The following is a 21806-nucleotide window of genomic DNA, read 5'->3' as shown; positions in this document are numbered from 1 at the left end:
ATTTATGTGATGTGATGTGATTTGATTTGATTTGTTGGTTAATAAAAATTATTTATATATTAAAAAAAGAGCTCCACAACCTCCAGTTGCTTAGAACTACAACTTCCATCATCCCTTACCATTGACTATGCTGGCTGGGGTTGATGGGAACTGTAGTCCAAAACATTTAAAGGGCACTGGGCTGGGACAGGCTTCTATAGGTTGTGTAAAGAAACCTATAGACTTCCTTCTTCTTGAATGAAGAGTACTTTGCAGGCCTATTTTATGAACAGAAGCCTGAATGGATCGTTGTTTATGTTACAACATACTAAAGAATATGTCCTCTGATGAAGCCCCTTCTTCCCAAATTTGATGGCTACTTAACATTTTATATTGCAGGACGTGTGCGTTCATTGCAGACCACCAGGTCTGAAGCACCTACATGCACTGAAAACAAATATATGTAGGCACATCAGCTGGTGACAGTAATTCAGGCACCGGTATCTTCAAGATGGTGTTACAACAGCGCAATTTGTATGAGGATACACTTGACCTGGAAAGTGCAGAATACTGCAGGGGCGGTTCTGACAGAAACGAGACCCTGCCGCCATATAACACCTCTGCTAACAGATCTGCACTGCCTGCCGATTTGCTGCCTTGCCATGTTCAAGGTGTTGCTGTTATTATATAAAGCCCTTATATAGGGACGCGGGTGGTGCTGTGGTCTAAACCACTGAGCCTCTTGGGATTGCTGATGAGAAGGTCGGCAATTTGAATTTCCATGACGGGGTCAGCTCCCGTTGTTCCATCCCAGCTCCTGCCAACCTAGCAGTTCGAAAGCACGCCAGTGCAAGTAGATAGATAGGTACCGCTGTGACGGGAAGGTAAACGCCGTTTCTGTGTGCTCTGGCTTCTGTCACAGTGTCCCGTTGCGCCAGAAGTGGTTTATTATTTATTATTATTATTATAGTTATGCTGGTCACATGACCCGGAAAGCTGTCTGTGGACAAACACCGGCTCCCTCAGCCTGAAAGCGTGGTGAGCGATGCAACCCCATAGTCGCCTTGGACTGGACTTAACCGTCCAGGGGTCCTTTAAAGGTAAAGGTAAAGGGACCCCTGACCATTTGCTGCAGTCGTGGCCGACTTTGGGGTTGCAGCGCTCATCTCGCTTTATTGGCCGAGGGAGCTGGCGTACAACTTCCGGGTCATGTGGCCAGCATGACTAAGCCGCTTCTGGCGAACTAGAGCAGCGCACGGAAATGCCGTTTACCTTCCCGCCAGAGCGGTACCTATTTATCTACTTGCACTTTGACATCCTTTCAAACTGCTAGGTTGGCAAGAGCAGGGACTGAGCAACAGGAGCTCACCCCGTCATGGGGATTCGAACCGCCGACCTTCCGATCGGCAAGTCCTAGGCTCTGTGGTTTAACCCACAGCGCCACCCGCGTCCCCCAGGGGTCCTTTACCTTTACATAAAGCCCATAAGAGCTGTGGGACAGTTGACTTGTGGGATCACCTTGCCAAAATATATGTCCCCTGGACCACTTCAATCTGTGGAACCAGCAGCTCCAGATGTTGCTGGACTAGCTCTCCCATTATCCCAGACCATTGGCTATTCTGGTAGGGCTGATGGGAGTTGGAGTCCACCAACACAGGTCCCTCCATCCCTAATATGGTTCCCCACTCATTCGTCTGATTAGATAATAGTTTCCCGAACTTGGGTCTCCAGCGGTTGTTGGAGACCCAAGTTTGGGAAACCCCGGATTAAATGTTTAAACTCTGTGTCCATTTAATTTTTTTTTTTAAGAATTGCTGTTGTTGTTTAATTAAATTTATATTCTACCCTTCATCATAAGATCTCAGGGCAGTTCACAGAATAAAATACAAGACAAAAACACAAGCAAATGATCAAAACAAAACAAAGGCTGTAGAATATTAATCTGCCAAAGGCCTGGTTAAAGAGGAATGCTTTCGCCTGGTGCCTAAAATATATAATGAAGATACCAGGTAAATGTCCCTGGAATTCTATGTTCGTCCTTTGCATTACCTGGAATTTATGCCATGGACTGGAAATAAATGGTGGGAGCAGAGGGGAGAGAGATTGGTTTTCTGCTTCCCCCGATGGGTTAAACTAGATAGTTGATAAAGCTCCTTCTAATTTTTATGATTTTGTGCTTCATTGTACTATGTTGTTAACCACTCTGGTTCTTATGGGAGGACAGCGGGGGAAATAATAATGATACTTTAGCAGCCTGTCTCCTTGTAAGAACTCTACATTATTTAGAGCATTTTCCCAAATAATTCCACTTCTGGAAATAGAAACCACTCCGCTCATATAATAATGACCACAATCAAGTATCCCTCCCTGGTTCCAAAACGTCAAGAGTCTTGACTTATAAAGGGGTCTTCTTGCGCCCCCTTGCGGCAGAAAAAGTGTGCCACTTAAGCTATGTGACTTGTCTTCTCCCTCCCTTTGTGTTGAAAACCGAATTTTAAGGGAAATGATTCACATTCCGAGAGAAGAAACACGGCTCAGCTTTCTTATAGTTCCGGGACGTAGGCTGATACTTCTGCTAATGGTTCACTCAGGCTTGTGATTAAATGTCACCTAGTTCTGCAGTCCTAGGAGCACTGACTCGGGAGTAGGTTTGCACAGAACACAGGGTTGACGTAGATTTTAGGGGTTCCCAGAGGAACACCCCCAATCAGGCACAAGAGCACTGTGCATGTATGTACCTGGGGCTATTTCTCACTAGGTAAGGTAAAGGTAAAGGACCCCTGGACGGTTAAGTCCAGTCAAAGGTATAAATAATGAATTATTATTATTATATCATTATTACATTTGTTGTTTGCAAATTATGTATTTTTTCCATGTCATAAGCTGCCTTGAGTGTGGTTTTAACTGAGATAATAGCATATATATATATATATATATATATATATATATATATATATATAATATTATTATTCATACCCCGCCCATCTGGCTGGGTTTCCCCAGCCACTCTGGGCGGTTCAAAGGCAGAATAGTAAAAACACAATAAGGCAACATACAAATGAAATTACATATATATGTATTTTATGGAAGGAAAGCTGTGATACAAATGCAATAAACATATAATAAATAAACTAACACCAGTGTGGCTAGGGGGTGAGGTCCTTGTCCTCTTGCATTTTATTTCTGATTAATTCCTTAAAAATGGCTGTTGGTGTGTGCTTCTGTCTGTCTGAAAGGGAATTTAACAGAGCCCAGGTTTAATGGATAAGCAGGCTCTTCATCTCCACCAAGGATCAAGGGAATGGGATATTCCCTGCTCTCTGAATAGTCTTACTTCTACTTGGGTTCAGAAGGAATATAAGCCAATGGGAGTTGCAGTCTACCTGAGAGTCTCTTGCATGACTGGCCTACCCTGCCTGGCAGTTGTGGCAGCAAGGGAGGCAAAACCCTCCTTCCATTTCAGGACTGTCCAAGGGGACTCGTTTGAACACCCCTTCCATTTTGCAGCAATGTGTTGCACTGGTTCAGCGGTCCTGGCACCTTTTTCTGCCTGTGCTTTGTCTAGGACGGCATCAGAAGCCAGTTACATGAAACCACGCTCAGCATCAGTCATTCAAAATGGCAGAGAACCTCCAGCCACCTACCCTCTTTTCAAATGGGCCACATAAGCGCTCTGCAGGGCTGCTTCCAGGAAGTAAGGCAGCTCAAAGTCCAACGTCGATGCTTGAGTGCCCTTTATGCCTCTCGGATGCATGTTGCCGAAGCTCTGAGAGCAGGAAAAAAGAGGCGTCATTGTTTGCAGGTGAGCAGGAGCCACCCTTTGGCTAAAACTGTGTCTTTATTTTTCCTCCCAAAAGGACAGAGAAATTGGCTAACAAGACAAGGCAGAGACAAACCGAAAATTGCACTAAATCATCTGTGTTGTTTCGCTCGGCTATTTTTGCACTGTTTTCACAGGCAAGATGCCTGCATTTCTCAGAAAACCTCCGTAAACTTCTGGCAATTTGCTGCAGAGCTTGGGACCCATCAAGCTAAACAGCAGACGCACAAAAGATGTTTCTCTAGGGGCTCGAGAACCCCATTTTTTGTTGCCTGCCTAGAACAGGAGGATTGCCAAGAACTTTGCAGGCTCAACTGCACAGCTGGTGGGCTTGTTCAGCTGAGTGCGCCCAGGCCTGGAATAACCATGTAACATCTCTATGACTCATAGGAGGGAAGCATCTAACTAGTATGTACTATATAATTCGACACATGCACATAGAAATCATTACAATGCATTAAAATAGATACTTTACAATGAGCAAATATATTCAAAACAAGAAGGTATTTAAATGTAAATTATTCCTTGCACACACAGGAAATGTATCACAGTAAAAAATGAAAATACCGATTTACGAAGGCTTTTCGGGTTGGCGCCTCCGGCAATGGCGGAGCTCCTCCGATCAGGAGAAACTTGCTCCATGAAAAGCAGGGTCTGACCGCCACGGCGAAGGCAGAGACCCATAGAAATCACTGGCGGGAGAAGCCTGTGAACTTGGGATTCGGCTGGCACCCTTTGCGCCTCCCCTACTCGCGGGGAAACCCTATTTTGGGGATCCGGAGTGACGTGGGGTGATCGGCGCGGTGCTTTGAATCGACCGCTTCTTTCAGGGAGTGAAGCCGCATTGCTGCTGCCGGAGAGCGCTGACTTTTTCCTGTGGACAATTGGATTTTAAACAACTACCCGTGAGTAAAACGGAAAATTGGATCTTGAAATACTTTAATTTGGCACCAAAGTGGGAAGGTTCTAAACAGGAAGTCCGCCTTCCGCTTTTGTAAATAGACTGAAGCAAAGACGCCACAAGCTAAAGCCTTTGAAAGCTTTCGACAAAGGATTAAATTTCCATCGGACAAAATCACATAACCCCCCTTGGAAGCAGGAGAAGAGGGGGGAAGTCTTGGATTTAGTGTGCCTGCAGGAGAGAGTGAAAATTAAATTGCCACTGCTCTGAACCTGGAAAAGGGTTGCCAGATGACATTCGGGGAATGTTCATTGACAGAACAGATTTGACAGTTAGCTAAATAAGAAAGATACTGTTTCCATTGTCCTCTTTTGCGTTCAAAAAAAAGAGGAAAAAGTAACCGAAAATTGAAGCTATTGTTATTTGCTTGAGTCGTGTTTGAAAGAATTGTTACAAGTGGAAACTGTTTCCCTCTAGAGGGAGCATGTGAAACTGTTGCAGGAGTGTAACAGGGAGAACTCCAGCTGCAAGATAAAGATTCTGAGAACCAGAGACTGACCTTGGACTTTTCAAAATGTTGATAGGAGAAGCTATTGTGACTGTATTACATAAGATAAATTATTCGCTGGAACAGCTCCATAAAAAGACAGAGGACACGATATTTAAAATTGACAACTTGGAACAGAAAGTGACTAATTTGAGTCAAAAAGTGAGTACCAATACAGAAACAATTCAGGAGTTGGCACAGGAACATACCTTGGCAGGACAAATGGTGGAGGAAAAGGAGAAAGCTGTTATTGTGAAACTTAAAGTTGTACAAGCGGGACCCTTAACTTCTCAGAAGCAAGTTGAGGATTACAAATCAAGGTCATTCATGATTGAACCTAGCAAAAGTCAATTTTTGAGGTTTGGATTGAAGAAAGAAAGTTGGAAAGATCCCTCTATCCAGGGATTGATTGACTTTTGGGACATGGGCTTGGGTTTGGAGGTGCCTGAAGTTTTGGGGGCTTCTAGAATTGGAGGAATCCTGAAATACGTCCTGAAATTCTTTATGGACTTTACTTTTAACTATGGAAATTTGGCTGAACTGTTCAGAAGGAATAAAAGCATTGCTAGGTTGGAGTTTTCTTGAGATTTGCTCCTGAGTATCAAAGAATATGAAGAAGATCTGCAGAAGGGACTTGGAAAAGATTTAAGAGCCTCGGACATAAGATCTCCAGGTTGATGGGCTATATGGAACTGACGGAGAGGACTGGCAGAATCCGAAGCCAGGGAGAGGAGATAGTGGAAGATTACTGGATAATTTAAAGTGTTTATTTAGAAATATTGTTAAAGTAATGACTGTTAGAAAAAATGATGGAATGACATTTTATGGATTTAGCAGAAATGATATAAGGAGTTAAGTACATATAAGTAATTTACCCTTAATGGGAAATAAGGTTAAAGAATATGTTATTTATAAGATGACAGAAAATAGAGAAAGATGGAAAGGATTTGCTGAAACAAATACTAGAAGTGGGATACAAAAAGGGAGGTGTGAGGAAGTCAAGGAAACAAGGGAATGAAGGATAGGGCATGGAAAAGGAGGGATGTTTTTAAATTGTTTTTGTTTTATTTTATTTATGTGTTTAGTTTAATGGGTTTAGGTTGGGTTTGTATTGTTCATATACTGTATTGTATTGTTTTTGTGCTTTTTTTTCTCTCTATTTTTTGAATTTTTCTCTTTCTTTTTCTTTTTTGTAAACTCTAAAAGTAATAAATATTATTTTTATAATATTTATTACTTTTAGAGTTTACAAAAAAGAAAAAGAAAAAGAGAAAAATACAAAAAATAGAGAGGGGAAAAAAAGAAAGAAGAAGAAACCAGAGGCCTTTCTTCTGGGCATGGTCGGCCAATTGGTGTCAAAGAAGGATAGAACTTTCTTTATGTATGCTACAACAGCAGCAAGAATACTCATCGCAAAGTATTGGAAGACGCAAGATTTACCCACTCTCGAAGAATGGCAGATGAAACTGATTGACTGTATGGGATTGGCAGAAATGACTGGCAGAATCCGTGACCAGGGAGAAGAGTCAGCAGAAGAAGATTGGAAAAAATTTAAGGACTACTTACAGAAATACTGTAAAATTAAGGAATGTTGAATGATGCTAGATTGAAACTGAGTGGTTTCTAGCTGTAATGGTATAAAGGAACATGAAAAAATGGTTGGATAGAAAATAAGGTGTTTTTATAAGCTGTAATGCTTTGAGTTAAGGATTTGCTGAACAAATAATTTGAAATAGAATACAAGAAGGGGAGGTATGAGGAGGTCAGAGAAATATGTTATTGAAAACTATGTATTATGAAGTATATGTCTTTTTAATTTTTTTGTTTGTTTTTTGTTTGCATAAAAAATTTGAAAACTTTAATAAATATCTTTAAAAAAAAAGTAATAAATATTATTTTTTTAAAAAAAATGAAAATACCAATTTACGTAAATTTTCCATATGCGGACCTTCACGTGCAAGTGTAGTTACAAATTTAGAAATAACTATAATTTCTAAATAACTCACAGTTAGAAATAACTATAAGTGGAAATACAGCACATAGGTATAGATGCAAAATTAGAAATCATTACAGTGGTACCTTGGTTCCCAAATGGCTTGGCTCCAAAACAAATCGGCTCCCGAACGTCGCAAATCCAGAAGTAAGTGTTCCGATTTGCGAACATTTTTTTGGAAGCCAAATGTCTGTTTCGGCTGTTGGCATTGTTTCTGGGGCCAATCAGCCAACCAGAAGCCGCGCCTTGGTTTGCGAACATTTTGGAATTTGAACGGACTTCCAGAACGGATTGAGTTTGGGAACCAAGGTACCACTGTACTACAATTCAAACAGAAATGCTACACATCTCACGATACAGAAAGGGGACTTCTGTTTCTCCACAGGCTGCTGGCTAAATATCGAGTGAAAACTTAAAAGTCCAACTGTTCTTCCATATTATAATTCTTTGATTTTAAAGCAAATGGCTCTTCAAACACTCTGTGATCATGGTATCTCCCCTGCCAGATAAGACTCATTCAAAGGGAGGATTGTCCTCTCTAGGAGACATACCGTAGGGATATCAGAGAGCCTTGGAGGCTTCCATCCCCCAACATTCAGGAAGTGCTAAAAGGGTCTTTGAAGGCGCTTCCATTTACCTTCTCGAGTTCCTGTAGAAACACTTGAGCCATCACACAGGCCCTTTCAAAGCAAACCATGACTTCTTCCTCACGTTCGGAGAGGCGGGCCCGGGAAGCAATGGAATTGGGCGAGCGCTCCAGCGCCAAGCCTGTAAGGAGAGCAACAGCAAGTTCTTATTAAAGCCAAGATGGAAATTGCCCATGAACAGTTGTCACTTAATGTATCACATTGTGTCACCTTCACTCCATCCACTCGCATGCACACCTTGCAACTTCCCGTACAACCCGCTCTTGCACCTGCATAAGGTCTTGTTTATCCTCATCGCCACCAGTGGCCGCCATTTCTGAAACTACAGCGGTACCTCGGGATGAGAACGGGATCCGTTCCGGAGCCCCGTTCGCATCCTGAACAGAAAGTAAGATGCATCTGCACATCTGCGCATGCGTGGGTCACGTTTTGCCACTTCCGCGCATGCACGTGACATCATTTTGACCATCTGCGCATGCGCAAGCGGCGAAACCCGGAAGTAACACACTCCGTTACTTCTGGGTCGCCACAGAACACAACCCGAAAATACTTATCCTGAAGCGTATTTATCCCGAGGTATGACTATATAGCTCGCATATTTCCACTCTAACTCCCTAGGTGTTTTTCATTGGGGAAATGACTCTATATTCTAAGAATCACCTTACCCAATATATGCCCACTTGGAACACCTTGATCTGCAGAGGTTGGACTGTTCCAGATGCCACAGAATACTTATTTCACAGTCCCCTCCCCAAAGAAAATCAATCTTTTAGTGTGTCAGCAGCTACACTTTGGAACTCCCTGCCAATTGATCTCAAGCAGGTGTCTTTGCTGTAGTCTTTCTGCACCTCTCTTTTCCCCCAACCTTATAGCATATATAACATTAATGTCTCACGTCAAATATAACTGATCTGTAGAAAAGACTATTTAACCTGAAAATAGAGACAATGCACGTACTTTTGTAACCCAAGAAAATCTTTAATAAAACCTACTTTTTCTCTTTAAAAAAAAATCTATCCAGGCTACATGTGTTTTCATCTGATTTTAGCTTATTGTTTATTTTGATCAATGTTGAATATTTAAATACCTGCTTTAACAGTATTTTACTGATCATTTCAGCAGCAGCAGCAGCAGCATCATTATTTACCACTTTGAGGTGGTGGTGGTTGTTTTTACAGCTTAGTGGTATACAGTCATACCTTGGGTTACAGATGCTTCAGGTTGCGTTTTTTTGGGTTACGGACCGCCGAAACCCGGAAGTACCGGAACTGGTTACTTCCGGGTTTTGGTGGTTGCGCATGCGCAGAAGAGCTAAATCGCACTTTGCACATGCGCAGAAATGCCGAATCGCAACCCGCACGTGCGCAGATGCGCTGCTGTGGGTTGCGAACGCTGCAGATTGCGAACGTTCGCAGTCCGAGCATCCACTGTATAAAGTTTGTTAAATAAAATAAACAAATACATCCCTGAGCATTGACCATGCAGGCAGAGGATGATGGGAACTGGAGCAGACCTTACTGGGGAAAGTGGGCCAATGGTCAGAATTCAAAACAAGGCAGCACCTGCTCCTCGTTCTTGCCTCTTTCAACCACTCACACCTCTGCACCACACACAGGATTTCGTCCTCTGCCCTGCCTATGCGGAAACTGCACAGAATGTACAGAGGAGGTGTTGGGAATGGGAAAAGCCCCTCCCTTTATTCTTCCTGTTCCTGAAAAGGATGCTCTCTCCGCCACGCAAAGCTGCTGAGGGGCAAAGAACAAAGCATCACATGAGTCAACACACACAAATAAAGAACAGGCAAACGTCCGCATGCATGCATGCAGCTCACGACAAATCATATATAAGATGAAAGATCTTGCCTCACTTCTGTGTGGCTTCAGGAGGAGGAGGAAGAAGAAGAAGAAGAGACAGAATGGAGGTGGGCAAAGCTGTGGTCCTCCAAATATTGCTGGACTACAACTCCCATCATCCATGACCATTGGACATGCTGGTGGACCTGATGGGAGTTGGGAGTCCAACCCCTGCTTTAAACAGATTTAAAATCCATATGGTTTTAATTCTATCCATGTTTAATTGTATTTTAATGATATGATTTTTCTAGGTTTGGGGCCATCCTTGTTTTCATCTGTAAGCTGCCTTTAGGGGAAAGGGTGGGGCTACAACTAAATATACAATGAATAATAGCACCTGGAAGGCTACAAGTCCTCATCCTTGAGATAGAGCATTCTGCCTCGCATTGGGCCAAAGGGAAGGTGAAGGTGCCACATCGCCAATTTAACTGGCTGCAGGACTGCAGAAAAACATATATATGCACAGCTTTTCTGTCTTCCACATGCAGCTCCATATGCATTTTCTCATGTCCTCCCACATAGGCACAAACATTCAAGAGCATAAAGAGGCATGAAAATCAAGCTCCAATCAGAAACAGACATTCTTAGGGTGCCGCTGGGAATAAAAGTGAGAACATTCCTCTCTCTAAGCAGCTGCACATATTTCCGACCCTCCAAGTGTCCCTATTTTCCAGGGACAGTCCCAGATTTACAGAAGCCATCCCGGTTTCTGATTTGATACCGGAATGTCCCACTTTTCTTTGGGACGCCCCTATTTTCATGGGAGAAATGTTGGAGGGTATGGAATAGGATGTCCCTATTTTCATGGGAGAAATGTTGGAGGGTATGGAATAGGATGTCCCTATTTTCATGGGAGAAATGTTGGAGGGTATGGAATAGGATGTCCCTATTTTCATGGGAGAAATCTTGGAGGGTATGGAATAGGATGTCCCTATTTTCATGGGAGAAATGTTGGAGGGTATGGAATAGGATGTCCCTATTTTCATGGGAGAAATGTTGGAGAGTATGATATTTAGGCCTTGGATGACACTTGCAGCTTGGGCCATTTTAGTAAACCGAGGCTGTTTTAAGGAACTGAGCCTTCCACAACAACAACTAACACCTGTGTCCCTCCCTAGAGATCAGTTATTCTTTCCCCACACTGCTAGCGTGTTGTTCTGGTCAGGATGCAGGAGTTCCCCCAGGGATGTTACAAGGTCTACTCAGGTCAGGCAACAACAAAAATAGCCCAAGAACTCCAGTGTCTGCGTATACTGCAAACTGCCCTTTGATCCTCAGATGAAGGGCGGTACGTAAATTGAATAAATAAATTCGCTACCATGGGTCAACGTCTGTCCATCCTAGATTACACCGACTGACCTGGTCTTAAGAGAAAATGTTAGGCCAGTGACTGGCAGTCTTAAGCATGTCTGTCTGCGCAGCAGGAAGCTCAGTTGTGCTCTTAGGGGCTTAATCCCCAACAGACTGTTTAAACAATTTATAAGCCGCTTAACTACAAGAGTGGTTCAAAAGGATGTAACCTCAAAAATAATAATAATAAATCAGTTATAAAATCAAACAATGATTAAATGCTTGCTGGAATAAGTCTTCAGCAGGTGCCTTTAGATCAGCAGGGAGGAGACCTGTCTGACCTCACCTGGGAGGGAAATTAGGCCCACAATACTGAATGCACGGCTCCTGGTGGATGCAAGCTATGTACCTGAGCCCTGAAGGGCCACTGACAGTGACTCCTGCAAAAACCTCCTTGATCAGTCACAAATATAAGGGATTAGGTGGTCCTTGAGGTATACTGGACCCAAATTGTTAAGGGTCTTCTAAATGAATGCAAGAACTTTGAACCTGGTCTGATAGCGTATGGGCAGCCAGAGCAGACTTCTGAGCACTGGAGTTATATTTGTTTTGCACAAACCGGAGCTTCTGAACCAGGCACGAGGGAAGCCCCACATAAAGTGCATTGCAATAACTGAGCCTTCAGGATACTCTGCTCCACAAAACATTTATGCCATAATAAATTTGTCGGCCCTCAAGGCGATCCAGCAGAGGTGGGGAGCTTCTTTCAACCTGAGGGCCTTCAACTTCTACCAAATGGCTGTCTTCTACATGCCTGAGCTCAATGGGGGACCAATGGTGCAAGAAATATTGTGGTAGTTAAGCCCAGTGCTTTTTTTTCCCTAAAAAGAAAAAAAAATGTTTAGGGGTACAGTATTCTTATTTTCCTACTCATATTGAATTGCTGCCCCTCAAAGAGGCCAGACTTCAGTTCACAAAATGTTTAGGGGTATGCATCCCCCAGAAAAAAAGCACTGGTTAAACTACAGTCATTCCTTGGGTTAAATATGCTTCGAGTTGAGCGTGTTCAAGTTGCGCTCCTCGGCAACCTGGAAGTAACGGAGCGCGTTACTTCCAGGTTTTGCCACTTGCGCATGCGCAGACGCTCAAAATGATGTCACGCGCATGCGCAGAAGCGGCAAAAAGTGAGGCGCGCATGCGCAGACGTGCCGTTGCTAGTTACATTTACCTTTAGATGCGAACCGGGCTCCGGAACGGATCCCGTTCGTATCTAGAGGTACCACTGTACTCTGGGAACTGTAGCTCTGTGAGAGGAATACCATGGTACCTCACGTTACATATGCTTCAGGTTATATACGCTTCAGGTTACAGACTCTGCTAAACCAGAAATAGTACCTCGGGTTAAATACTTTGCTTCAGGATGAGAATAGAAATCGTGCGGCGGCGGGAAGCCCCATTAGCTGAAGTGGTACCTCAGGTTAAGAACAGTTTCAGCTTAAGAACGGACCTCCTGAACGAATTAAGTTCTTAACCCGAGGTACCACTGTAGGGGTCTCCTGACAACTCTCAGCACCCTTAACAAACTGTGGTTCCCAAAGTTCTTTACAGGAAGTGATGGCTGTTTAAAGTGGCATCATGGCGCTTGAAACGTCTGCTGTGGACGTGGCCTCACTCACAAAGCTGTCCTTTCCAGATGCCATTATCCAGCAAGGTTAACCCCTTCTGCTAGATATGCACAGAAGCCAACAAAGCAGCGAAACCATCAAGACACATCAAGCGTGCAGAGAGATCAACATGCGCACATCAAACTGACCACCGGCGCACTCACTGCAAGGCTCATTCCAATGGTACATGTGGAGTTCCGTTTCAAGCTTTACATACCAGTCGGAGGTATCTGGTCATCCCAGAGCTCCCATCCACCTAACAAGCTGGAAGGCATGCTGAAAAGGAGGAGAATAGGAAAGGTAGATCGACAGAGAGATAGATGGCAACTATTCCAGCAACACTCATATAAGGAAAAGCACTGATGGCAAACAGAAGATGGAGATTGCAAGAGGGTTTTTACAAAGTTCCTCCAGAAAAATAACATATTCCTGCGACACCCACCTCCCACCAAATGAAATAGGGTTAACAGGCATCAAGAAATATATTTTCCTCCACACACACACACACACACACACACACCCTGAAGCCTGAAAAAGCAGCAAGGACAAATGCAAAGTGTTACGCAGAAGGAAGAAGAGCCATATGATTCAGATAACTAGCTACGCCCTACTGAGAAAAGTGAGAGGTTAAGGCAAAGAGCCAACAGTGGGGTAATGCAGCAAAAAAAGCTAACGTCATTTTAAGGTAAAGGTAAAGGGACCCCTGACCATTAGGTTCAGTCATGACCGACTCTGGGGTTGCGGCGCTCATCGCGCTTTATTGGCCGAGGGAGCTGGTGTACAGCTTCTGGGTCATGTGACTAGCATGACTAAGCCGCTTCTGGCGAACCAGAGCAGCTCGCGGAAACACTGTTTACCTTCCTGCCAGAGCGGTACCTATTTATCTACTTGGACTTTGACGTGCTTTCAAACTGCTAGGTTGGCAGAAGCAGGGACCAAGCAACGGGAGCTCACCCCATCGCGGGGATTCGAACCGCTGACCTTCTGATTGGCAAGTCCTAGGCTCTGTGGTTTAACCCACAGTGCCACCCGCGTCCCAATGTCATTTTAGGCTGCATGAAAAAGAAGGATCCTGCCCCCAAGAGGCAGGGAGTGGTGCCAGTCTGGACTGGAAAGGTATCAGCAGCAGCAATTGCCTTCAACCTTTTCAGATCTCACGCTTTCTTGTAACCATGACACACAAAATTATCACCATCACCAAATAGTTCCAGCAAAAGTGGGCAACCCATTACCTTTGATTACAAAAGCTTCTGTCAGCAGCCGCAGCATATACAAAGGCTTCTTCTCCACCGCGATGTCATCAAGGCCAGCTCTTGCATACATGCTGAGAGCATCCCTGTAAGAGCCCTCGACATAATGGAGCTTCGCCAGGATCAGCATGGCTTCTGTCAAATCTTTTGGCTGGAGAAATGAAACAATTTCCATCAATAATCCATCAGACCCCCAACCGGAACAATGCAATGTTGACATTCAGCCCCAGTCCTGAATTCAAGGAGAATCAAGTGCCTCGATGCACAAGCCTTGTGAGCTTTGATGTATACACTGAGCTGTGATAAGCAAAGGCATTTTCATTCATTTGAAAGAAATATCTCCATAGATCTGCCTGCGCACTGTCTTGCCAGAGTGGTGCATGCTCCGGTTATCTCCTGCTTGGACTACTGCAATGTGCTCTACATGAGGCTACCTTTGAAGGTGACTCAGAAACTACAACCAGTCCAGAATGCGGAAGCTAGACTGGTGACTGGGATCATATAACACCAGTCAAATGCATTCTACCTTGGCTCCTAGTATGTTTCTGAGCACAATTCAAAGTGTTGGTGCTGACCTTTAAAGCCCTAAATAGCCTCAGCCCTGTATACCTGAAGGAAGAAGAGGAGAAGAAGAGTTTGAATTTGATATCCCGCCTTTCACTCCCTTTAAGGAGTCTCAAAGCAGCTAACATTCTCCTTTCCCTTCCTCCCCCACAACAAACACTCTGTGAGGTGAGTGGGGCTGAGAGACTTCAGAGAAGTATGACTAGCCCAAGGTCACCCAGCAGCTGCATGTGGAAGAGCAGGGAATCGAACCCGGTTCCCCAGATTACGAGACTACCGCTCTTAACCAATACACCACACTGGCTCTCAGGAGTGTATCCACCCCCATCATTCAGCCTAGACACTGAGGTCCAGCTCCGAGGGCCTTCTGGCAGTTCCCTCACTGAGAAGTGAGGTTACAGGGAACCAGGCAGAGGGCCTTCTTAGCAGTGGTAGCAGCTCCTCCCATCAGACGTCAAACAGATAAACAACTACTGTATTTGACTTTTAGAAGACATCTGAAGGCAGCCCTGTTCAGGGAAGTTTTTAATGGTTGATGTTTTATTGTGTTTTTTAATATTTTGTTGGGAGCCGCCCAGAGTGGCTGGGGCGACCTAGCCACCAATTGGAGCGGTACAAAGTAAGCAGCACACAAACGCTACCAAACCATTCTACGTTCTAAATCTTATATTAATAATCCAAAAATTGAGAGAGCTATGTACAAGATCTACTACAGAAGCCACAAACAGAAAACTCTTTCAAACTCATTAGAACGTAGAATGGTTTGGTAGCGTTTTGTCTGCCGCTTATGTGCTGCTTCCTTTATCCTGGTCTATTACGAGAATTGGCAGCATAGGTTCATTTCTTCACCAATTGGAGCGGTGGCAATGAAGCTTCCTGTGCCATCTCAGGTGAAATAATTGTATAGCCCCACCCAATGCTAATTGAACAGATTTTGGACAGCCTCCCCAAAGCTGCCAAATATCCCTTCCCAGTTTGTGGGGCATGAATGGCCTGTGGAAGAGCGGGATAGTCAGCCACTCAAGGTTAAGCCATGAGCCCGGGTTTAAATGTTGCAACAAGACAGACTGACTTGTTTCCTAGTGACGCAGCAGCAAAAAGTGCAAAGCAGGGAAGGAACAGAGCAAGAACACTTCTCAGGATTATGTACCAGCATGTTTTGCATTCACATTAAAGCATAGCATGTGTTTCTTCTCAATCTTTATTGAGTTTAATTGATAACAAAACATTCTTATATATGGTATTTCAAAAGTCTCATGTAGTTAAGCAAGAATGTATGGTGAAATGAACTGTATAGGAATGAATTGTCTTTTATTTTGAAATAGTGTTTGTTTTTAACTATAGTTTAAATGAAATCTGGGTGGAAAGAAATAGGTTTCTTTCCTGAATACTTTAATTTCCCCCCAAAAGCATAATGAAATTTTAGGAAACACTAAAAAAACCCTCATTTGCACTATTTTGTTCCCTTTCAGAATGTGAAGATATTCATATAAGATCTTTCAAACTGTGTGTCTGTGTAGGTTATTGTTATTGTTTGCTATTACATTATGTTTTTGCGTTTTTACATTGTAAACTGCCCTGTGATCTTCGGATACAGGGCAATGTAGAAATTCAATAAATAACAATAAATAAATATAACAATGTGATGTGTGAAGCAGATCACAGAATCCTGCAGAAAGGACAATGGATTAGATCAGGCTTCCTCAACCTCAGCCCTCCAGCTGTTTTTGGCCTACAACTCCCATGATCCCTAGCTAGCAGGACCAGTGATCAGGGATGATGGGAATTGTAGTCTCAAAACATCTGGAGGGCTGAGGCTGAGGAAGCCTGGATTAGATTCTAGTGGAGGATTTTCTTCCCTCCTAAATGGAGCAAAAGGAAATGGAATTATTTACTGGAGTCCTTTATGAAACGCAGGACTGAGAGACAGATGGGTTCCAACATTTCGTATCTGAGCCTTGCAATTGTGCATCATTAACAGCACGTTAAATGCTCATGTTTTATGTCAGCCGTGGACACTTACCGGCAACTTCCCTCGGTTTAGAATGCCCGTCAAATACTTTTTGGCGTCGCTCATTTTGGGCTCGGATTTTTCCATTAATGGAACGGCATCCTTGATTTTGGCAAGATTCTCATTCAAGCACAGCTCCAGCAGTGCCTCTGCAACTAAAAGGTTCCCATAGTCATCTGCAGGACAGAGTAAAGGAAAGTCACACACTCAATGTCATGTTCTCATCTATAGCAGGCCACAAAGATAAACACAGAAGTTATCTGCTATATAAACATTTTGTTACATAAGGAAGTTAAAATACTGAGAGCAAAAGTTATTCGCCTACAAAACAACAAGCTCAGACGATTCTCTGCTCATTTTTGGCACAGGCAACGACCATTTTGCACGTGTTCAAAGGGAATATAGAGATTTTTCAGCCCTGAAAAATCTGTACTGGAAATACATCGTATTTCAGCTACAAGGAATGGGCATAGTTTTCTCGCCCTCCTAGGACGATGCCAAATTGTATAGGTTGGTTTCAGACTTAAGGCAACGATCCTAGGGAGTAAACCTTTGAACACTGAGGAACCTACTTCTAAATAAGCATGTATAGGATCAGCATTTTGCAATTAGGAAAACGACAGGCGAATGCACTAAAAAGTGTGGGATGAAGGAATGCTTAATAGGGAAAAGGTGTAACCACCAGGCAAGAAAATTGTGATGAATACTCATAACTTTCTTGCAAACAAATCAGAAGGAATGTTCAATAAAGACTGGGTCTAGTCTAACTTCCAGCAAGAATAGCACCACCAAGCCAAAGAATAAAGGTAAAGGTACCCCTGCCAGTACGGGCCAGTCTTGCCAGACTCTAGGGTTGTGCGCTCATCTCACTTAAGAGGCCGGGAGCCAGCGCCGTCCGGAGACACTTCCGGGTCACCTGGCCAGCGTGACGAAGCTGCTCTGGCGAGCCAGCACCAGCGCAGGACACGGAAACACCGTTTACCTTCCCGCTATAAAGCGGTACCTACTTATCTACTTGCACTTAGGGGTGCTTTCGAAGTGCTAGGTGGGCAGGAGCTGGGACCGAATGACGGGAGCTCACCCCGCCGCGGGGATTCGAACTGCCGACCATACGATCGGCAAGTTCTAGGTGCTGAGGTTTTACCCACAGCGCCACCCGCGTCCCAGCCAAAGAATATATTGCTCTAAAATGAGAGCAGAGATAGGGGAACCAGCGGCCATCCAGACGTTGTTGGACTTCAACTCCCATCAGCCTCAGCCAGCATGCCCAATGGTCAGGACTGATGGGAGCTATAGTCCAGCAACATATGTGGGGGGGGGCACTGTTTCTCCCATCTGTGCTTTAGAGACACGATAAGTCATTGAGCTTACATGGGCAACCAGCCCTATTTTGCCCTATTTTGCCAGCTGCCCAGCCACAGTCAAAATTAAGAAGGCTTCTGTTTGCATAAACATAAGTTGGAGGGAGGGAGCAGCATACATTTTCTTACAGAAGTGCTTCTGCTCCAGTGGCGTTACCTGAGTAGATTCAAAGTGATTTCCTGCAGAGCACTCCAGCCTGCAAGAGGCACTCGTTTCAGCGGAAAGGAATGCAAAGCGTACAAAAGGGAACGTAAGAGATGGCACCTCTGTTCAACCCAGCGGGGAAGCGCGCACACTCGAACAGCTGCTTCACGCACAGCGGAGCACCTGCGGGGCTCTGGGTTATGGCAACAAGACACCATCCAGCGAAAGGCAAGTGTGCCGAGCTCCCAAAGCAATTAAACAGAACTTGAGCATGCAATGCACGCAGAAAAGTCCTTCACTCTTCGCCGTTGTGCATACCGATGGGTCAACAGCAGCCTCCCTCAACCTGCTGCCCTCCAGACAGAACAACAAAATTGTAGAGTTGAGGGTCAGCTGGTCGAATACCCTACAAGGCCGGAATCTCAGCTGAAGCATCCATGACAGGTGGCCATCCGACCTCTGCTTAAAAACCTCCGAGGAAGGACAGTTCACCACCTCTCACTGCCAAACAGCTTCCTGTCAGAAAGTTTCTTCCTGGCATTTAGTCAGAATCTCCTTTCTTGTAACTTGAATCCACTGGTACAGGTTCTACCAGGAGAAAACAAAGCTCCTCTTCCATGCGGCAGTCATTTAGATATTTAATGATGGCTATCATATCTCCTCTTAATCTACTCTTTCCCAGAATAACACACCTAACTCCCTTAACTCTTCCTCATAAAGCTTGGTTTCCAGACCCTTTTGCTATCCTGGTCGCCTTCTCCTGCGCACATTCTAGCTTGTCAATATCCTTCTTAAACTGTGGCACCCAGATGTTTTGGATTCCAATTCCTATTAACCCTGCCTAGCACATGCTGGTGGGAGTTGTAGTCCATCCAAAACATCTGGGAGGCACCAGGCTGGATAAGGCTGGTCTACCATGACGGTTTCAGCATTGGACCCCTTTCACAAAGGGCAGCTCCGGTTTCAACCTAAATTAAAATCCATATTCCCAGCCTGTACCTAACAGATTGCTTTGTTAAGCACACAGGTTCATCAGTTAATATTAGCTATCCTCGGTCTACAGTGGTACCTCTGGTTGTGAACAGGATCCGTTCCAGAGGCCCGTTCGCAACATGAAAAGTGGCGCGTCTGTGCACGCGTGGGTTGCAATTCACCGCTTCTGTGCATGTGTGTTATGTCATTTTGCGCTTCTGTGCATGCGCGAGCGGCGAAACCCGGAAGTAACCCTTTCTGGTACTTCTGGGTCACCGTGGGACGTATCCTGAAAGAACGTAACATGAAGCGGACATAACATGAGGTATGACTGTACTCCATGCTCGTCTGCGGGGGTTTGGGGATGTGCCAGGTTGCCCTGGCTTCTACACACACAGCAAGCATGTGTCTAGTCACAACTGTACACACAAAGGCTGCCTCTATATATGTTTGCACCGTGTTCGGAATGTGGATGGTGCTGTGGTCTAAACCACTGAGCCACTTGGGCTTGCCAATCAGAATGTTGGCGGTTCAAATCCCTGTGACGGGGTGAGCTCCCATTGCTCTGTCCCAGCTCCTGCCAACCTAGCAGTTCGAAAGCACACCAGTGCAAGTAGATAAATAGGTACTGCTGTGGCAGGAAGGTAAACGGTGTTTCCGTGCACTCTGGTTTCCATCACGGTGTTCCAGAAAGCTGTCTGTGGACAAACGCCAGCTCCTTTGGCCTGAAAGCGAGATGAGCAGCACACGCTATAGTGGCCTTTGACTCGACTTAACTGTCCAGAGGTCCTTTACCTTTTTACCTTTTTGCCTTGCACCGTGTGCACAGATACTAGGAGGTATGACTTTTCATCACATTCCTGCTCCTGTGTAGAGGAACACAGAAGCTTTAATGAGCAAACCATCTTCAAAGGCAGCCCCATGTACAGAGCACTGCAGTAGTCTAGGTCATTGCCCGATCATGGCTAACAGCTCTCATGCTGTTAAGTCTTGCTGGGTCCCATTACTCCTCTCTTCACAGCTGAAGCAATTAAACCAGGAAGCTTGTAATTAGCCACAGTCTCCCCATATAAACTACAGAAGTTGTCACCAACCCGGTGCCTTCCAGATGTTTTGGACTACAGTTCCCATCAGCCCCAACCAGCACAAGTGTGTGGTTCAAAATGCCTGAAGGGTGCCAGGTTGCCAAAGGCTGCCACACAATGTCCTTCCCTGTGGCTGAACATCATAGTAAAGGTGGACAGGAACCTGCCTGATCGTCTCTGTGGACTCTTCTTCCTTGGAGGTTTTTAAACAGAGGTTGGGTAGCCATCTGCCATGGATGCTTTAGCTGAGATTCCTGCATTGCAGGGGGGTGGAATAGATGTCCCTTGGGGTCCCTTCCAACTCTGCAATTCTATGATCTAAGTCGTCTTCATTTTGTTTTAGCAACTGCATTGAACAGTCATTTCAATGGGCATTAAGGAGTCCTTTTATTTTGTACAAGAGACGACTATGGACTTTTTTGAGAAAAAGTGTTTTCAGGAGTTTGTCCTCCACGGCTGTTTTTTCTCACTGTGAGACCTCTGGTAACCTTCCAAGGAATCCCGTGGAACACAGCTTGAAAACGACTGAAACGGTAGCGCTCTAAACTTCAACAGCAGTTTCCTAGCTAAGCAGAAAACCTCATTCGCAATGGAAGGAGACAAGTAGCAACGGAAAAGTGAATAAGTGCATAAAGGCTGCTTACAAGCTACTGGCCATTTGGAGAGAGTTGGACAGGGGTGGTCACAGTGGACAATAAGAGGATCTTAAAAACAGGAAACGCTCTTCCCGAAAAGCTCAGAGTGACCTCTTTTACACAACAAAGGGAGTCCTCAGTGCCCATTGAAATAACTGCTGAACTTCAGTTGTGGGGGGGGAGGAAGACGACTTGGGCGACTGTTTGCCAACCCTCCAAGGGCCACATGTCAGTGCTGGGTGCAGCCAAAGTATAATTAATAATAATAAAAAATTATTATTTATACCCCCACCCATCTGCCTGGGGTTCCCTAGCCACTTTGGGCAGCTCCCAACAGAATATTAAAAACACGATAAAACGTCCAACCTTAAAATCTTCTCTAAACAGGGCTGCCTTCACATGTCTTCTAAAAGTCAGGTGTTTATTTCCTTGGCATCTGATGGGAGGGCGTTCCACAAGGCGGGCGCCACCACCAAGAAGGCCCTCTGCCTGGTTCCCTGTAACTTGGCTTCTCGCAGTGGGGGAACTGCCAGAAGGCCCTCGGAGCTGGACCTCAGTGTCCGGGCTGGATGATGGGGGTGGAGACACTCCTTCAGGTATAGATGGGGACTATGGCCACCCTCCCCACAAACACACTCGCTTCTGTGCACATGAGCACACCCTGAGGTACATTCGTGCAGCATGTTTCGCCCTCGTTTCTGGGCCATCCCTGGCATTGCCAGGCAACAGGCCTGCTAAGGGTCTCTGAGGAAAGTGTGGCTGAGCGGCAGGACCTCACTCAGTCCAGGATGGGCTCCCTCTCTCACACACACTTCCCAGAGGTCTGCTGCCAACCGTAGAGGATGAGAGAAAAATGTGTGCCAGTATACTTCTGACGGATAAACACATATGTTATTGGGCGGGGCTGCCTGGCCAATTTAAAATTTGGCAGGGCAGCCCCTCCAGAGAAATAAAACAGCTCTCCAGCCCTGAGCTGAGGCAGAGATCTGAAAAGGGAATGCAAGAACCTGGCGAATAATTCACTCAACCTCTTTCTCTCCCCCCCCCCCACCATGTTTTTAAAATGAAAAAGTTTTGCTTTTAAGGTTT

General features: G+C 44.8%; 1 protein-coding gene across 1 annotated transcript in view; it reads right to left on the bottom strand.

The window, feature by feature from the left end:
* Nucleotides 1-21806, bottom strand: part of TTC7A (tetratricopeptide repeat domain 7A) — a 183632-nt gene that overhangs the window by 156690 nt on the left and 5136 nt on the right. Inside the window, exons 2-5 of the mRNA XM_053383388.1 lie at nucleotides 16532-16695; nucleotides 13927-14095; nucleotides 7878-8008; nucleotides 3624-3745 (exon numbers count right to left, since the gene is read on the bottom strand). Of these exons, the coding sequence (XP_053239363.1) occupies nucleotides 3624-3745; nucleotides 7878-8008; nucleotides 13927-14095; nucleotides 16532-16695 (586 nt within the window). The remainder of the gene's footprint in view (nucleotides 1-3623; nucleotides 3746-7877; nucleotides 8009-13926; nucleotides 14096-16531; nucleotides 16696-21806) is intronic.

The sequence above is a fragment of the Podarcis raffonei genome, chromosome 3, assembly GCF_027172205.1.
Source record: "Podarcis raffonei isolate rPodRaf1 chromosome 3, rPodRaf1.pri, whole genome shotgun sequence".
Taxonomy (NCBI): domain Eukaryota; kingdom Metazoa; phylum Chordata; class Lepidosauria; order Squamata; family Lacertidae; genus Podarcis; species Podarcis raffonei.
The sequence above is the reverse complement of the archived record's forward strand: the minus strand, read 5'-3'. Positions and strand labels throughout refer to the sequence as shown.